Below are 19,049 nucleotides of genomic sequence, written 5' to 3'. Positions count from 1 at the left end.
CACTGATCCTGTATAGCACCTGACGCTAGTCTACAACCCGGCTTTTACTGAGTCCATTTATAAATTAAGTTACATTTCAGGGTTTATAACTTTTAAATAGTTGTTGCCTTGAGTTCATTTTGAAACCATCAATGCACTGTTTTTCCATGGTCAACCTTTCACAACACTGGCTCTAATAATAGCGATTTTGTGAATATGTTCATCCCGCATACACTTTTTCAATTTAGTTATGTTCTCTTGCTACTTCACATATTTGTTTACCAGTTTGTACAGATTGCATGTGATGAAGAACTCAAACAGCTGCAAAATCGGTCATGCCTGTAAAGGACTAACAGCTCAAGCGGTCTTAAGTTTCCAAAATCAGTTATTTTCATTTTATTAAGTACCTGTGTGTCGTCATACTCCTCGGAGCTGCCACGCTAATACATTGTGTTTTTCAGTGAGCGTTAATGGAGAACCATATCGTCGACTGAGAGTACGCGGCCGGTGCGCGCCAGTGGGTGACTTACCACGGTCCTGGTCTTCCAGCCGGGCCCTTCGGCCTCGTCCTCCGCCTCCACGTCCGCCCCCGCCTCGGCAGCGAGTCCGTGGTCAGCGGGGGCCGCGCCGGAGGCCGCGACGGGCGTGTAGACCGCCTGCAGACCAGAGGGCCCCACGGCGAGCACGCGGGCGGAACCCGCGGAGGGCAGCCGCGCCCAGCAGTCCGCCGTCTGCAAAGTTCCAGGGGCGCTCAGTTCATGCCCTCCGTCTCACCGGTACAAGGAGTGGTTATAATTAAAATGAAAAAAGGCCTAGTATTGGTTGTAATTATCGTATGGCAGTGAAACTTGGTAGATATTCTAACGCATTACTGCGAACACATTTACGCTCGAAAGTAGTAGTTACAGTTCGGCCACCAGGTGCAAATCTGGCGCTGTGATTGTAAGAAAGACGTATAGATATTTTTCTATATGTAATGGGTTATGAATGGGACTTGGACAGAAAAGGTCAAACAAGTGAGAAAGGCATAATGTAGATTTTATTATTAAGCGCCACTTACACAATTTGTTCAGTATGAGCACCGGAAACGTCAACGAGATGCCGCAGCGCCTGATGTGCACCTGGTGGCCAAAATCGCAACTAATTTTTTTCCAGCGTTAATCGATTCCGCATTAAAGCATTAGCATATCTACCAAGTTTCCCTCCCGTACGATAATTACAGCCCTCACCTGAGCTCTGTGAGTAGCTGCACTTGGATTATAACCAGCCGGTACTTGGTACGTGTGTGCATCATTTGTTGTTGACACGACTGGATGAGAGGCTGAAGAAATGTAAGGGATTGCGAAGAAAAGAGGACAGGAAGACTTGACTAACCCATATGATTTTAATAGAAGAGTGTAAACCCTAGGAAAAAAAGAAAGTGAATTCATATCATGTAGAATGAGATTCCCTACCTCTCATAACTGGTCTATTTCAGACACGACCTACTTCCTGCTTGCGACCATCTTAAGATAATTATACGCTCGTTCTCATGTTTCCACATTTATTTTCGTAATTTGTAATATCTGTCTGGAAACATGAAAAATCACGATAAGTATTTGGAAACGTTGTAAAGTGGTTGCCCTGAAAATGTTGCTATAATAGCGTTATTATTCTTTGCAATTTATAAAAAAAAGAGAAATTTCTTACGTCATGGTTATTATAATTCAAGTTTCATTCCGCGCGCGATAATAAAACAAAATAAATGGAAAAATCCAAAGTAAAATGAAGTTCTTATTGAACGTAGTGGTAGAGTTCTGTCATTCAGACGGCGATAATCTCCAAAAACCCGCCACTGACAACCTGGATTTATAACAAGGTATAGTGGACTGGCCCATTGTGATTCTGATGGACGTAGAATACCATTAGGTAACAAAAACTGAAATTTTTGAGCAATGTGTAATTTATTGTTTATTAGTGGGTCGCCGGCCGGAGTGGCCGAGCGGTTCTAGGCGCTACAGTCTGGAGCCGCGCGACCGCTACGGTCGCAGGTTCGAATCCTGCCTCGGGCATGGATGTGTGTGATGTCCTTAGGTTAGTTAGGTTTAAGTAGTTCTAAGTTCTAGGGGACTGATGACCTTAGAAGTTAAGTCCCATAGTGCTCAGAGCCACTGTTGAACTAGTGGGCCATTACACGCAGTGATATAATTCTGCACTTTTTGCTTCAACACCTCTGGCATTGCGGATGGTTTTGTTAGTTTGTGAAATTTCTCCAAAAGTTTAGAAAACTAGGATGTTGCATAAAGTGAGCTTACCGAGTCTTCAGTATTCATAGCAGTTACCTCGGCTAATTTTTTTTTTATTTTGATGATACTGTCTGTCAGCATCATATATTTGAGGTCGAAGAATAAACCAAAACGATAAAGGAAATCAGCCCCCAGTATACCTTCTGATTGTCTACTACAGTAGATGGCTACTCGAAATTGCGTCGGAGCCCTAAATACTTAAGAGCTTTGAACCCTAGGTTTTGATCTCCGATCCATAATGAAACTGAAATAAAGCACAAATCTGCACCGCTCTATACCAGAAGATATGTTCCATCACTTCGATTTTTAACAAACAGAAGATATTCGTGGCTTGACGTGGGTACTGGGGTTGAACAATCAGCCGTTGTTGTGCCTACCATCGTATTTATCCTTGTTTTTCTACTGGCAAAGCTCAACAATTTTTTCAGGCTGATATCGAGTGCCAATTTTATATTGTTATTAGCAATATTTACCGTTCTTATCGAATGTTGCTCTGCTTCTACTTCTACAGCGCGATCTTTGCCTACTTGAGTTTTCGATTCTCCCATCCCTATGAGGGTATCTCGGACTGACATGGACGATGATGCTGACCGAATGACTGAACTGATGCAATCTGAACCTCCTCAACAGAATGCATTTAGACCAAAGGATCTGCCAGTTCAGCAATCTTATCCACTGTTTCGTCAGACATTAGATACTTCTGATGCTACGGGGAAGTTATTCAAGAAAAATTGTGTTTTTATTATCTTATCTGACGCGTTAGTAACGGCGTAGATCCGCAGTTTTCTTAATGATTCATTAGGCTTCGTATCACCAAGTTCACTCAAGAATTCATTAATTTGACGCTTTTCATTTTCTTTAATTATGGTCAAAAGTCGTTCTTTGGTAAGAGAATATTTATTGTTGTCGTCAATTGTACCTAGATCCCACATATTTTCAACAAATTTTGGCTCCACATTAGCAAGCAAATACTTAAATTTATTCGAAGCCGTCGCAACACCAACAATCGTAATATGCGTTTCGGGGCTTTAAAAAACCAGATGTCTGGTTTCTCGTCCAAAACGGCAGCAGATTAATGCTTATCATATGACTTTCTAGCTTACATTCAGGACTGTGCCCTTCATGTCCACTTTGTGTATTTTTAAACATAGTTTACGAGAATTTGCGTTAAAACAGTCAGCTTGAAAAATTACATTGCAAATTTCGTCGTCTCGTCAATCACTTCGGGGTCACCAATTCGTTGCTTACTAATTAATTAAAGACTGAATTTAATTTGGATCTTTGCTTTTATTTTATTATCTTATTGCGCACACAATGGAACTTGATTTACAATAACATGGAGTAACAAACTTCTCATTTTTTGCTTACTTCCAAAGAATAATAATGTTGTTATAGCTACATTATCACAACAAACACTGTACAAATACATATAAATAGAAATTGTAATTTGTCATGTACCCACATCTGTTATGTTTACATGTTTGTAACATCTCTGATCGTCCTAGATGTAAGTTGTTTGACCATAACCTTTGTATTCCAATGTAAACATGTTGGAAACTGCGAATTTATGGTTGGTTGGTTGGAGGTCATCGGTCCCATCGGATTAAGGAAGGATGGGGAGGAAATCGGCCGTGCCCTTTGAAATGGACCATCTCGGCATTTACCTGAAGGGATTTAGGGAAATCACTGATAACTTAAATCGGAATGGCCAGACGCGGGTTAGAATTGTCGTCCTCCCGAATGCGAGTCTAGTGTGCTAACGACTGCGCTACCTCGTTCGATTCTAATTCATGTTCTATTACAGTAATTAACATACAGAGTGTAATTACCGTGCTAAAGGCGTAATCTGGCAGTTCAAATAATTATTTAAGTGACAAATAACATACAAAGCGTCATTACTGTGTTAAAGGCGTAATGTGACATTTCAAATAGTTGTTTGGATGTCACTTGTGTAGTTAATGTGTGAAAATCGGAATGTCTTTTGTAAAAATATACAATTACGATTTGGATGCTGAAGCTATATGTAAGTACACTAATATTTTCAACACTTGTTAGTTCGCCACTTCCAGTACTTTCACTCAAGAGTGTACTCTTTGCCGTACATGCTGACTCTGAATGTCGTCTCGCCGTGTGGTAGGATCTGATGGTGCCCCCATTGCCTCGCATATCACTCTTACAGAGGGGCAAGTACCTTTTGCGGCAGCGTATCACATGGAAACATGAAAATGAATGAATAATCACCTGAAGATGGCCCGCATGTCGTGGTCGTGCGGTAGCGTTCTCGCTTCCCACGTCAGGGTTCCCGGGTTCGATTCCCGGCGGGGTCAGGGATTTTCTCTGCCTCGTGATGGCTGGGTGTTGTGTGATGTCCTTAGGTTCGTTAGGTTTATTGTCCGCCGCTCGTGGTCTCGCGGTAGCGTTCTCGCTTCCCGAGCACGGGGTCCCGGGTTCGATTCCCGGCGGGGTCAGGGATTTTCACCTGCCTCGAGATGACTGGGTGTTTGTGTTGTCCTCATCATTTCATCATCATCCAGGAAAGTAGCGAAATAGGACTGAGCAAAGATTGGGTAATTGTACGGGCGCTGATAACCACGCAGTTGAGCGCCCCACAAACCAAACATCATCATCATCATCACCTGAAGATGGGCACATGTCCGAAACCGGTCGTGTCTTGTGTAAGTCACCTTCGTTGTGACTAGTAGTGGATCTTACTCTAAAGACCGTAAAGGAAGAGTCACGGAGTTAGCAGCATCCGTATTGATAAAATTCACAAAATGAGTACATGTTTCCATGGAAGGTAGGATATCCGCCTAGCAACTGTTCAGCATCATGTACAGCCTCTGGCTGTAGATTGATGTTCAGTTTCTTTATTGCGTCACTGAAGAGGCGACCACTAAGGAGTCACTGCCCGAGCGCTGTAGTGGACATAGGTTTTTGCATATTTATTGCTGGTCGATCAAAAAATTAATCAGGTGACATCGCTCTAATACCATGTAGCACCAGCTCTGGTTTGGTAATGGCCTCAATTTAGCGAGAAATAGTCCGAAATTTTCCTCGCGAATGCCTTGTCCAACTGAAGGCACTTGTTGATGATCAGACCGTGTACAGCATCCTACTTCTAAACTGAGCTTTCTAGATAAGCCAGTATTACGGTAAGTAAACGCGAATTATTATGTTCGTGACGAAAGGAACCTTTAAACCGAACTTTCTAGATAGTCTAGTATTACAGTAAATCAACACGAATTATCATGTCGGTGATGAACAGGACCTCGAACAGTAGCATCAGTAAAATAGCGGTGGAAGGCAAATGTAAGTAGGTTGAAACGAAACAACATACTATGTGCAAAGATTAGAACTGAAATAAGTTGAGAGTTGTACAAGTACAGGTCAGCGAGCAATCTATAAAAATCGGTAAAGACCATTTTGACAAGTAGATGTCGCCAAAGCTGCTTGTATAAATTTTCTTTTACTTCTCCAAACCATTTTTACCGGACCAATTTAGAGCTCCACCTGCAGCTAGAGAACAAAGAATGAATATCTATGGAAGTGCAAGTTTATGTAATAAAGTATTAAAATAGCAGCTATTTCACTTCAGGAGAGATGGCGTGGGTGCTGCTTTTCAAGTTACCCGTGTGTGTCGTTACGCTAGTATCTACATAACTTTGGTTGAGCACATCTAGGCGTTACATACGATATTATTTTGTGCTTACATTTACGCAGTGACGCCGCAGATTTAGTGCACAGCTCGAACTTCACTTTGTTGATGGTAGTTTCCTATACCTAAATACAAGGAGAGGCTACAAAGATGATGCATTTTGGTACCCACTTATGATTTACGCTCTAGCCACAGATGAAACAGCCCGAAACTGTTTCGGTAAACATGTTTCAACATACACTCCTGGAAATTGAAATAAGAACACCGTGAATTCATTGTCCCAGGAAGGGGAAACTTTATTGACACATTCCTGGGGTCAGATACATCACATGATCACACTGACAGAACCACAGGCACATAGACACAGGCAACAGAGCATGCACAATGTCGGCACTAGTACAGTGTATATCCACCTTTCGCAGCAATGCAGGCTGCTATTCTCCCATGGAGACGATCGTAGAGATGCTGGATGTAGTCCTGTGGAACGGTTTGCCATGCCATTTCCACCTGGCGCCTCAGTTGGACCAGCGTTCGTGCTGGACGTGCAGACCGCGTGAGACGACGCTTCATCCAGTCCCAAACATGCTCAATGGGGGACAGATCCGGAGATCTTGCTGGCCAGGGTAGTTGACTTACACCTTGTAGAGCACGTTGGGTGGCACGGGATACATGCGGACGTGCATTGTCCTGTTGGAACAGCAAGTTCCCTTGCCGGTCTAGGAATGGTAGAACGATGGGTTCGATGACGGTTTGGATGTACCGTGCACTATTCAGTGTCCCCTCGACGATCACCAATGGTGTACGGCCAGTGTAGGAGATCGCTCCCCACACCATGATGCCGGGTGTTGGCCCTGTGTGCCTCGGTCGTATGCAGTCCTGATTGTGGCGCTCACCTGCACGGCGCCAAACACGCATACGACCATCATTGGCACCAAGGCAGAAGCGACTCTCATCGCTGAAGACGACACGTCTCCATTCGTCCCTCCATTCACGCCTGTCGCGACACCACTGGAGGCGGGCTGCACGATGTTGGGGCGTGAGCGGAAGACGGCCTAACGGTGTGCGGGACCGTAGCCCAGCTTCATGGAGACGGTTGCGAATGGTCCTCGCCGATACCCCAGGAGCAACAGTGTCCCTAATTTGCTGGGAAGTGGCGGTGCGGTCCCCTACGGCACTGCGTAGGATCCTACGGTCTTGGCGTGCATCCGTGCGTCGCTGCGGTCCGGTCCCAGGTCGACGGGCACGTGCACCTTCCGCCGACCACTGGCGACAACATCGATGTACTGTGGAGACCTCACGCCCCACGTGTAGAGCAATTCGGCGGTACGTCCACCCGGCCTCCCGCATGCCCACTATACGCCCTCGCTCAAAGTCCGTCAACTGCACATACGGTTCACGTCCACGCTGTCGCGGCGTGCTACCAGTGTTAAAGACTGCGATGGAGCTCCGTATGCCACGGCAAACTGGCTGACACTGACGGCGGCGGTGCACAAATGCTGCGCAGCTAGCGCCATTCGACGGCCAACACCGCGGTTCCTGGTGTGTCCGCTGTGCCGTGCGCGTGATCATTGCTTGTACAGCCCTCTCGCAGTGTCCGGAGCAAGTATGGTGGGTCTGACACACCGGTGTCAATGTGTTCTTTTTTCCATTTCCAGGAGTGTATAACAGAAAAAAAACAATATTCAGATAGGTGGATAGATTAAAAAAGAAGCTAAGGCGACAGCAATAGAAAATGCCACATACATGTGCCATTAGAATTAGTCACAGCATTGTAACAAGCAACTTTTGACGGTACGCACGTATCAGAAATGACCATCATACACACCTAAATTTCATGTACTTTTCTAAAAGTATATCAAGGCTAAGACTAGGTGGAAATGAGTAGTAGCAGATGAAAGAGAACGTGGAAGACAGACTTACGCTATCTGATCGAAAGTTTCCGGACACTATTAGTGGACATTAATGTGGGATGTAACCACCCTTCGCCTTTATGACTCCCTGAACCCTGCTGAGGACACTTTTCAGTTGCGATGTCTGAATGTCATGTGGATGAGTGGTTGCTGATTCTTCCACAAGAGCGAAACCCAGAGAAGATAGTGATTTTGACCGCTGGGGTCTGGAGCGCTGTCGACATTGTAACTGACCTCAGAGGTGAACCACTGGCTTCAGGTCGGTATTCTGGACAGGCCAGAGCATTTCAGGACTGTTATTGTCCACAAATCACTGCCTCACAGATGCTGCTTCATGACAGGATCATATAATCATCTCTCGAAACTGTTCCTCTACGCAGTACAAGAAGGTGTAAAATATGTTTATATCCTTCCGCATTTACAGTTTTCCTAAGCGCGATAAGTAGTCATACTACGAAAAGACCCTGAAACACCACTTCTCCGTATTTCACTGTTGGCACTACACATGGTGACAGCTAACGCTCCCCAGGCGTTCACCAAACCAAAAACCGTTCCTTAGATTACGAAAAGGCATAGCGTGATACATTACTCCAAATCACTCTTTTCCAGACATCGATCGCTCTTTACACCACCTCGAGTCGCTTTGCACATACTACAGAAACGGGTAACTTAGGAGGAGTTGCTTAACCATTGTACCCTGTTCTTTGTAGACCACGTACATTCACTTGGTATCTGGATTGCTCTTACCTTTTTGGATCTCTCGATAGATTCCTTCTGCTAATTTCATGCGGTTTTTCAGAACCACTATCCGCAGAGCTCACGGTTCTTGTCCATCAGTATATGAGGCCTGCCTGGTTTTGGTTACATTGTGGTTCTTCTTCCGCATTTCCACTTGTCAGTCACCTTGTCAACAGTCGAATTGGGCAACTTTAGGATCGTGGAAGTGTCCCCAGCGGGTTTGTTAGTACTGTAACATTCAATGACTAGTCCGTTCTAAGACACTGAGCTCTCCTAACAGATTCAGGTTGTTGTTACTCCTTCTCAACTGGCAGCATTTCTCGCCTCCTTCCATATTGGCGAGTCCGCTTTCCGTGACATCTAGAGCCCAATTCCACATGACATAGGGGTGTCCGGATACTTTGCATTAGACAGTGTAGGTGCGGGAAGGTGTACGGACAAACTAGAAGTTATCAAATTGCCGTGGTCATATATAACATTACTGTACGCAAGAGAAGGACAAGGTGTTTCGATTTGAGATGTTGGTTACCTGCGTGAGCTGCGCCCATTGGTCCCTGCCACGTGGCCTCCAGAGCACCACGTGGACGACAGGATGCCGGCCACTACACGGCCACTGGAGCTGGAGGCCGTGCGTCTCCAGGCGGGCGGCGGCGCGCGTCTCCAGCACCGGCTGCGGCGCCGGCGTCCCGCCGCGCGACGAAGCCAGGAAGTGGCAAGCTGCACGGCAACCAGCCGGCTGAGGGAAAGAAAAGGACGTGGCAGCTCCAGTGACGTCTGCTGTTCATCACGTTTCAATATAACTCGTGCAGTAGCAATGGACATCTAGTTTTTAGGTATTTTATTTATTTGCTAGCATTAACTTTTCACATACTCTCTAGGCACTGTAGCAAGTTCCACATCTTATTGCAGTTTATAACTGATTACACAAGGAGCGTTCAATAAGTAATGGAACATTTCTTTTTTACTGTAGACAGCATTATTTAGGATTTCATTACACTATACTTTTCCCCACTCTTTTGGTTACAAAACCCTATTTTTCAACATACTCTCCGTTCAATGCGACGGCCTCACGCCGCCTTACTGGGAAGGCCTGTATGACCGCATGGTACCACTCTACTGGTCGACGTCGGAGGCAACGTTTTGCTACATCAATAACAACCCCATCATCCACGTACTTCTTCCCTATGAAGTACATCCTTCATTGGCCCAAACAGATGGAAGTCTTAAGGTATTGCTGTGGTGAAACATGGTTCACCCAACGGCTCACCATGCATTTCTTCATTGCTGGGTCTCCGTAGACATTCCGTAAGAGCCTATAAATATCTGAGATGCTCTAGTTTTCCGCCGAAAGAAACTCAATGACACCCCTCTGCTTGGAACGCAACTCCATTACAGACGAGATTTTGAAGGCTACGTATAATGCCGCCGCCCATCGGAATTTCATGGAACTACAAGAGGCTGAAGCGAGAATATTCCACGACGCCGCACAACAAATTCTGCATTTTTTAACAGAAATTGGCCGAGAATAAAATGTGTCACATCCCTTATTGAAGGCCCCTCGTACATGTTTTATGCTCTGATAGTTGCAGATTCTATCCAGCTACGTCGTGTTAATGAATTAGTAAACTACAGCTACGTGTCTTGTTGAAATATGACAGCGTGTCATGTGCCGGGTGGACCTGGCTTCCGCGAGGATTTTAAAATCCCGCTACCTACGGCGCGTCGCTATCTGTCAAAGCGACGCTACCTGGCAGCTTTTTCCGCAACCTGCAGCTTGCAGGGGCCACATAGGGGGTCTTCCTTTTCTCGACCTGCAGTTGAACGGATCTCGCCAGCAGTAATGGCCGCTTCTAGAAGTGCTAATAGCTTTTTCTCCATGCGCATCTGAGATATGAAGTAACGTACGTGATGTTGCGAACGGTTTCTGTCGCTCCGTCATCCCAGCAAAGTGTAATTGCGTTTCTTTTTAGTATTCTTCAAAGTGGCAGAAGTGCCTCAGTTGTCCGATCGTGTGCTTACTCACTTGTGAATTGAGAAAACATCGGACAGAGTTTTTACTTCTACCGGCTGTTAATAAGAGTTTGCTTCCTGTTCTTCGGACCGGCAAGCTGAAGTCTGCGTGGTTTGGAAGTGGATTTAGTGCGTACGTGTGTGTGCGCGCGTGTGTGTGTGTGTGTGTGTGTGTGTGTGTGTGTGTGTGTGCGTGCGTGCGTGTGCGTGCGTGTGCATGTGCATGTGTGTTCCTAGTCAATAGTGTTACACGTATTCGAGAATTGGTTGTGCCTTCTTGGCGAGTGTTTTCTCAGTGAAGCTTGGTTGGTGGGTAGGGATACGTGTTGCCTTTTTGTAGGCGAACCGCATGAAGAATAGGCTATTAATAAAAGTTGCCGGTTCTATGATACACGTCAGTGAGCGTGTGTGTTCCGGGTGGGTTTAGACGCCACATCTAGGGAAATTAGTTCTGACACGCTTTGGTCGATGGTTTATTTTCAAAGTGCTTGGTATTGTCAGCTGTTCACTGAGATCTCCTGAGTTTGCGAAACGTGTTTGAATTCCTGTACAGGTTTTCGGTGATTGTATCATGTGCCTAGTGAATTTAGTGACGCGCAACAAAATGTACCCGGCGTTAAATACTATGCAGTTTACATCTAGAAGTGGATGAGTTTCTGAGTTGTATCTGTGGGTGTTACATAGCTTGCTCTCACAATTATGAACTGTTGAAGTACCGGCTAGTATCGGTCACGTTCTACCAGCAGCACTTTAATGTTTGTGTTCTGTAACAGGCACCGACAAACCGACCTCCGTGTGGTTCTGCAGTGACTCTGGTCGACCTACCTGTTCCCGATCAGTCATGTAACACGATTACGTTTCTGTTGTTCCTCGCATGCTTCCGTGTGGAGGACCAGTTACATTTCACGAGTGTTTAGTGAATACTAAGAAACCAGTAAAATTTCACGAGTGTTCCGAGAATTTCAGGAATCCAGTAAAATCTCAGACATCGCTGCGGCCGGAAAATGATCCTGCAAGAACGGGACCAACGACAGCCTCTGCTGTACGAGATGTGGAGGGGGGGGGGGGGGGGTTGTCAGAGCTCTCTGTCACTCAGCCGACCTCAGGTGCGACTGATCCGGCCGGCCCACTCTCACCTAAGTGTGGGTGGCAGACTGCGTCGAGGTCTCGAGCCTCAAGGCGAAGGCTGCGTGAGGGACGCAGGCTCCTGCCAAATCCCATGCCCTTTGCTAATAGATTCTGTGTGCTATCTGATGCTGGAAGGGACGTTGAGCCGGATCAGAATGCACCTTCTGCTAGGATAGGCCGCTCCTTCAGTACGGTCCGGACAGGCACGTGGGGATAGGGGTTTGTTAATTATAGGGAGCTCCAATGCTAGGCGGGTCATGGAGCCTTTCAGGAACATATCGCCTAGGGCGGGGAAGAAGTCCAACGTCCACTCGGTGTGCTTGCTGGGGGGCCTTGTCCGGGATGTGGAAGAGGCTCTTCCGGTGGCTATCGAGAGCGAGGGGTGCAGCCAGCTGCAGATTGATGCACATGTCGGCACCAACGAGAAAATCCTTAGGTCCTTTCGACAGCTCGCCAAATTGGCGAAGGCAGCCTCCATCTCTCGAGGAGTGGAAGCCAAGCTGACGATTTGCAGCATCGTACCCAGGGTGGACCGGGGTCCTCTGTTTTGGAGTTGAGTGGAGAATCTAAATCAGAGGCTACGTCGACTCTGTGACGAAAATGGTAGTAGATTCCAATCAGGGGTGCACTACACACAGGAAGCAGCTACATGGGTAGCACAGTACTTGTGGCGTGCACATGTTTCTTTTGGGCGATGTTTAAGCAGAATAGGACTGATGCTATGGGAGGTGGTGTGTTCATTGCAGGTTAAAACTGTTTAAACGCAGTTGAGATCGATACTGGATCAGACTGTGAAATAGTCTGGATAAAGGTATCATTCAGGCAAGTTGTGACCATTGTATTAGGATGTTTTATAGACCACTAGCATCCGCAACAAACATCGCAGAACGCTTCAGGGAAGGTCTTGAGTACATGTGAAATAAATATACAAATTATCCATTAGTTATAAGTGGAGACTTTAATCTGGCTTCCATTGACTGGGAAAATTACGCGTTTATCACAGAGAGCAGAAGTAAAGACTCGAGTGAATTAATTTAGGAGCGCTCTCAACATAAAACCTTCAGCAATTGGTTAGAAAACCAACTCGAGATGGGAACACATTAGATATCTTGGCGACAAACAGACCTGATCTTTTTGAGGAAGTTAATCTAGAACAAGGTATTAGCGACCATAATATCGTTGTGGTTTCCGTGTCAGTGGAAGTTGCAAAAAAGTAAAAAAAAAAAAAAAAGCATAGAGTTTTTTTGTTTGGGAAAGCAAATAAAAGTGTTATTAATGAATATCTTCATAGTCAGCTCTAAGCATTTACCGCGGGACACAAAGATATTGAGCATCTTTGGTCGGAATTTAAAGGTACTGTCCACCACGTGCCTAGCAAAAATATAGGGGAGGGAAAGGATCCACCTTGGTTCAACTAACGTATTAGGAAGTTGCTGAGAAAGCAGAGAATTTTACACAGTCGTTTTAAACGTAGTCACTGCCTCGCTGACAAAAAGAAATTATGCGAAATGAAAGCAGCTGTCAAAAAAATGAGAGATTCTTTTAACGAATATGAAAGCAATATTTTATCTGCAGATTTTAATAATATCCCCCAAACATTTTGGTCGTACGTAAAATCTATGAACGCTACAAATAATTCAATACCTTCTCTTGCTGACAGTGCGGGTAACGTAACAGTTGATGATAAACAAAAGGCCGAAATTCTAAACCTAGCTTTCAAAAACTCGTTTACGTTAGAGGACTGCAGCACCATTCCCCCTTTCAAATATCGAACAAACGCCAGGATGGCTGACATAGTGTTTAGTGTATCTGGGATTGTAAAACAGTTAAGATCCTTAGACTCCAGGAAGGCATCTGGCCCAGGCGGTATCCCCGTAAGATTTTATGTTGAGTATGCTACAAATATAGCACCATTCTTATCCCTCATCTATCAGAGATAATTGGAACAGCGGAAAGTTCCACGGGACAGTAAGAAGGCCCAGGTCATGGCAATCTATAAAAAGGGTAGAAAATCGGATGCACATAATTACCGGCCAATTTCACTGACATCGATTTGTTGTAGAATCATGGAACATATTTGGCGGTCAGACATAATGACCTTTCTAGACTTTGAGAAGCTTATCTGCAGAAACCAGCACGGTTTTATCAAACAGCGGTCATGCGAGACACAGCTGGCCCTCCTTGTGAACGATATACAACGGGATCTAGATAACGGCTCCCAGGTTGATGCCATATTTCTCGACTTTCGAAAGGCGTTCGACTCAGTTTCGCACTGTCGCTTGCTCCAAAATGTGCGCGCTTGTGGTCTATCCGATGACATATGCGGTTGTATAGAAAGTTTTCTAACCGACAGAGAGCAGTATGTCGTCTTGAATGGAGAGACTTCAACAGAAACAAGCGTAACATCAGGTGTGCCCCAGGGCAGCGTATTAGGTCCGCTGCTTTTTACGATTTACATGAACGATCTTGTTGATGGTATTGACCGCGGCCTTAGACTGTTTGCCGCTGATACTGTAGTCTACAGGAAAGTAGTATCACACGAAAGTCGTGAACAAATCAATGAGGATTTGCAGAAAATAAATTCGTGGTGTAGTGATTGGCAGTTATCTCTCAATATTAGTAAGTGTAACCTACTGCGTATAGCAAAGCGAAAATCTCCATTAATGTACGAGTACAAAATAAATGCCCAGTCTTTGGAAGCGGTAACATCCTTCAAGTATCTGGGTGTGACTATTCGAAATGATCTCAAATGGAACGATCAGATTATACAAGTAACGGTAAGTCGAATTGTAAATTGCGCTTTATTGGTATAATCCTGATCGATGCAGTCCTTCAACTCAGGAAATTGCTTACAATATTTTATTTCGTCCAGTCTTAGAGTACTGTTCGTCTGTAAGGGACTATTACCAGTTGGGTCTGATTCAAGAGATTGACAAGGTCCAAAGAAGAGCGGCAAGATCCGTGACTGGTACATTTAGCCATCGCGAGAGCATTACAAATCTCATACGAAGTTTGAAGTGGGACACTTGAGCTAAAGGGAAGGGGCTGCTCACTAAATTCCAAAATCCGATCTTCGCCGAGGATGTAGAGAATATATTATTACCACCAACTTTCAAATCGCGCAATGATCACCAATCAAAGATAAGGGAAATTAGAGCTCGTACTGAGGGTTTCAGAAAGTCGTTTCTTCCTCGTACGATCCGCGAGTTGGACAGGGGGGGGGGGGGGGGGGAATATGACTTTGGTGCTAATAGTGCCCTCCGCCGCACACCTCTTGGTGGCTAGCGGAGTATATTTGTAGATGTAGAACGACGACTGAAGAGAATCGGTCAACTTGACAGCATACAACCCTGTCGCTCTTGTCGCAATCAACTCTGTCGCTCCTGTCGCTGCGACAGGAAAAATTCCTGCAAGAACAGAACCAAAGACGACTGAAGAGAATCGTTTATCGTGGCAGAAGTGCAACCCTTCCGCAAATTTCTGCAGATTTCAGTGCTGGGTTGTCAACAAGTGTCTACGAACTATTCAACGAAACATCATCTTTCAGAGCCGAAGGCCCACTCGTGTACCATTGATGACTGCACAACGCAAAGCTTTACGCCTCTCCTGAGCCCATCAACACCGACATTAGACTGTTGATGACTGGAGGCGGTGGGGGCATGTGCACTTGGAGTTATATGAAACCCCTGATACGTCTAGATACGGTTCTGACAGGTGACACGTACGCAAGCATCCTCTCTGATCACCTGCATCCATTCGAGTCCATCCCACGTCGTGTTGTGGGACTTCTGCATGCTCGTGAGCGCCCTACACTATATTAGGCACGCGTTCAGTTTCTTCGGCTCTTCAGTCTACTGAAGATACCTGATATGAAGGCCGTCCAAGTAATGTCAACTAAAAGGTTCTCACAACGCTAGGGCCTGAGAGTTAGAACTGATTTTTGCCAGATAATTTAAAGTAAGTTATCAGAAATGGACATATTTATCACAGGGAGTTATTAGTGAACTTTCCCTATCCAAAGTATTTCCTGTCTGTCAATAGCTATTTTTACTATACATTTCCGATCATGTCTCCTGGTTACAGAGTTACTGTCAACTGTGGCAGTAAATTGATACTTCCCTTACCACAGAGTAGCCTGTAATTACGAGATTTGATCTGTAGACGGAAGACACAGCCAGAAACCACTCATTCGAAAAAAAAAAAAAAAAGATCAATAGCCAGAATACAAACCTAGCTTGTTAGGGTAAGTTTTCTCACTGTAAGACGATTAGCAGATCTGACTAGGTCTACTTTTTCGTGACTGTTAGACCAAGAATAGTTGACATGAGGATATTCAGGACATGACGGTCAGCCTAGCGACGAAAGAATGGGAAACCCGGTGGGTCCTGAAATTACGAAGTAGTCAAATGGCAGGTTGGGTAGACATCTGGTTGTCTGGGAAAGCATAACCGGTGGCGTAGAAAGAAATACATGCGGTGCCAGAAGATATCATACATTGAATGATCTTCATTGCCGTGGGCTAGGAAAAGTGTAACCGTTTACCTGCTCTGCGACTGTTTCTGTCGATAAATAAATAGATATCAATTCCCGTCAGGGGCACTGAGTACGCCGATGGTTGCGGATTTGTAACTCTTTAATGCAGGTAAAGCACGACTCACGAAGAAAAATAACCACCCACTCATTTTGGAAGTATGATCAAGGTAATGTTTACATTCAACATGTAACGTGCAAATTAAGTTAACCGAATAAGCCTCCTATTTTCGCATCCTACCGGAGGCATGCGTTTACGTTCCACACTTGCATCTTTAGGCATCAGACGTCAGAAATACTAACAGTAAACGGTTCAGTAAATCACCTATTCTCGATCCATTCGCGAGTCGCTGTCTTGTTAGACTGCTACATTTCGTAGAGACAGCGGCACACCCACTCGTTAAAAGTTACTTATTCCACGACTCTTGTCATTGTAATATTTGATCATAGCAACGAATAAATAAAAGAAATTCGTTTGGCTTTGCTGGCTGGGGTATCCCACGGGGTGAGTTCAGTGGATTATTGGTTTTAGTCCTCCGCGCACTATTGGCCCCATTCCCTGCGGATGTGTATGATATGTGTTTTATGTGTATTTGTTGAAATCAGATGAGTGTAATGGATGTGTGTATAGTGTAGTGTTATGTTGTATGATGATTTGAGAACGGAGAGGGCGAGACCCGTTGCCCCCACATAGCACCAAGGGGACACCAAGCTTGACGTTCGCAATTGACGGACGAATGGCCATCAACAGTGTCACACGCCCTCACTTCAAGATATAACGCGGAGAGGTCTGGACTTTAAACCAGGGCTCTGGCAAAAGGATTGGTTGGTGATTAATAACTTTACGCCACCACCTCTCCTCCCCTTGCGATGTTTGTGGCGGATGCTGGTGGTCTATAAAACATCCTATTACAATGGTCACAGCTTGCCTGAATGATACCTTTTTACAGACTATTTCACAGTCTGAATGTACGAACAACCAGAAATTAGCTGTGTACAACAGTACAAGGAGCCAATTAGACTAAAGACGGCGATTAACTTGGCCGTGGGTAGCAAAGATATCACATAGTCTTCTTGGATATTAATAAACCGCTTCAGTAGCATTTAATTCTTTATTTTTAGATCAATATCGTTATCATGACATTAAGAACCAATTCTTCGGGCGAACATCTGCACAACAATAAATCAAGACTAAATAACAACTCCTAGATATCCGCTAATATGATAAGTTTTTTTAGTTATTTTAAGATTTTTTTTTAAAAACTTTTAAAAGCTTTTGCATAAGAAGTCTTCAAGCAATTAAAAAAGATGTCCTTAAAGTGAATGTCTTAAGGTTATCCTTCGCCCGCATCTCGTGGTCGTGCGGTAGCGTTCTCGCTTCCCACGCCCGGGTTCCCGGGTTCGATTCCCGGCGGGGTCAGGGATTTTCTCTCCCTCGTGATGGCTGGCTGGGTGTTGTGTGCTGTCCTTAGGTTAGTTAGGTTTAAGTAGTTCTAAGTTCTAGGGGACTTATGACCACAGCAGTTGAGTCCCATAGCGCTCAGAGCCATTTGAACCATTTTTTTTGTTATCCTTCCTTCTTGATTTATTGTTACGCGGTTGTTTACCGGAATATGTGGCTCTTACACTAAGTGGTATGATACCGGTAGTAATATGCAAATAAAGGATTAAATACAGCTGCAACGGTTTATTAATATGAAAATGATTAGTTACAACTGCGGTTGCCCTATTTACAAGGTTGTCTGCAAAATCATGCAGTTGTCGTTCAGTTACTGATCGATCGTTAAAGTTAATTCACCTCTGTGGAAGTGGTGTTTCTCCACTATTTCCTCAAAATTTTGCATACATCTGTAAAGTAGTATGCTTTGAAGCTGTTTCTACGCACCCACCTAAGATGGAACGCACTCTTCTTATGGTTCTGTGGGAGATGCAATCCGGACAGGTGACAGGCTTTGCAGTACCAACGAGGGTGAGAGTTAAGCTCTAGGTCTCACTAAGACCAAGGCAGATTCTTTTTTAGTTTTGTGTGGTTATGCAAATTGGTGGTGGTGGGGGGAGGGGGGGGGAGGAGAGAACGGAAAGGAATTTATAATATCAGTTGCAACAGGACTTTATTCTGAATCAGCAGCGACGAATAAAAATGCATGCCCGGCCGGAATTCGAACCTCAGATATCCCGCCTCCCACGCAGTCGCGTTAATCTCTGCGTCACCTAGACACAGCGTTTATCGCAATTGCTTGGACTATCTCTGTACGCCTCTCGACCGACCCATATTCCCGCCTACCGCCACCTCCGCAGTCTGCGTCCATCCCCCCCTTGCTGGATACTTGTGGTGGATTCGTTGCCCATCGAGGCGAATCAGTTATATGAACGCGTGGTGCCTGTTCTTTCGTTAATGCCCCAATTGGACATACTTAATTAGAAAATATTGGTTTATTTGTAGAAAATATGACTTTAAAATTGAGATACATTTATTTTTTACTATTGGCCTTGCTTAAAACAAGATTAATACGAAATATCATGGAATAATGGTATGTCAGATGAATTAATTAGGTATTGGTTTATAACGCAGAGCAGTAAGCAGCAATACTTACGCAGATCGTCTTTCCTGAGCATATGCTTCCCCACACCGACCATCCAGACTGCAGCACATCACACGTTTGCCAACACTGTAACAAAATAGGAAAATGATTGGAAAATGCTGAAGTTATGTTCTGAAGTTATATCTTAACTGTATCAGGAAAATAGTGACACCGAAAAATAAGTGCAGTAATAGTCTATAACACTTAAGTAGCACGCCTCTGCACATATGAG

The 19,049-nt window shown here is 44.8% G+C and overlaps 1 protein-coding gene across 1 annotated transcript in view; it reads right to left on the bottom strand.

Annotated features, from left to right (window-relative positions):
- The window catches only part of LOC126094578 (uncharacterized), a 115,695-nt gene that overhangs the window by 18,055 nt on the left and 78,591 nt on the right, over window positions 1-19,049 (bottom strand). The window contains exons 3-5 of the mRNA XM_049909045.1: window positions 18,830-18,904; window positions 9,097-9,303; window positions 510-710 (exon numbers count right to left, since the gene is read on the bottom strand). Of these exons, the coding sequence (XP_049765002.1) occupies window positions 510-710; window positions 9,097-9,303; window positions 18,830-18,904 (483 nt within the window). The remainder of the gene's footprint in view (window positions 1-509; window positions 711-9,096; window positions 9,304-18,829; window positions 18,905-19,049) is intronic.

Source organism: Schistocerca cancellata, chromosome 8 (genome assembly GCF_023864275.1).
Source record: "Schistocerca cancellata isolate TAMUIC-IGC-003103 chromosome 8, iqSchCanc2.1, whole genome shotgun sequence".
Lineage (NCBI taxonomy): Eukaryota > Metazoa > Arthropoda > Insecta > Orthoptera > Acrididae > Schistocerca > Schistocerca cancellata.
This window is presented reverse-complemented; position numbering and strand designations above follow the sequence as displayed.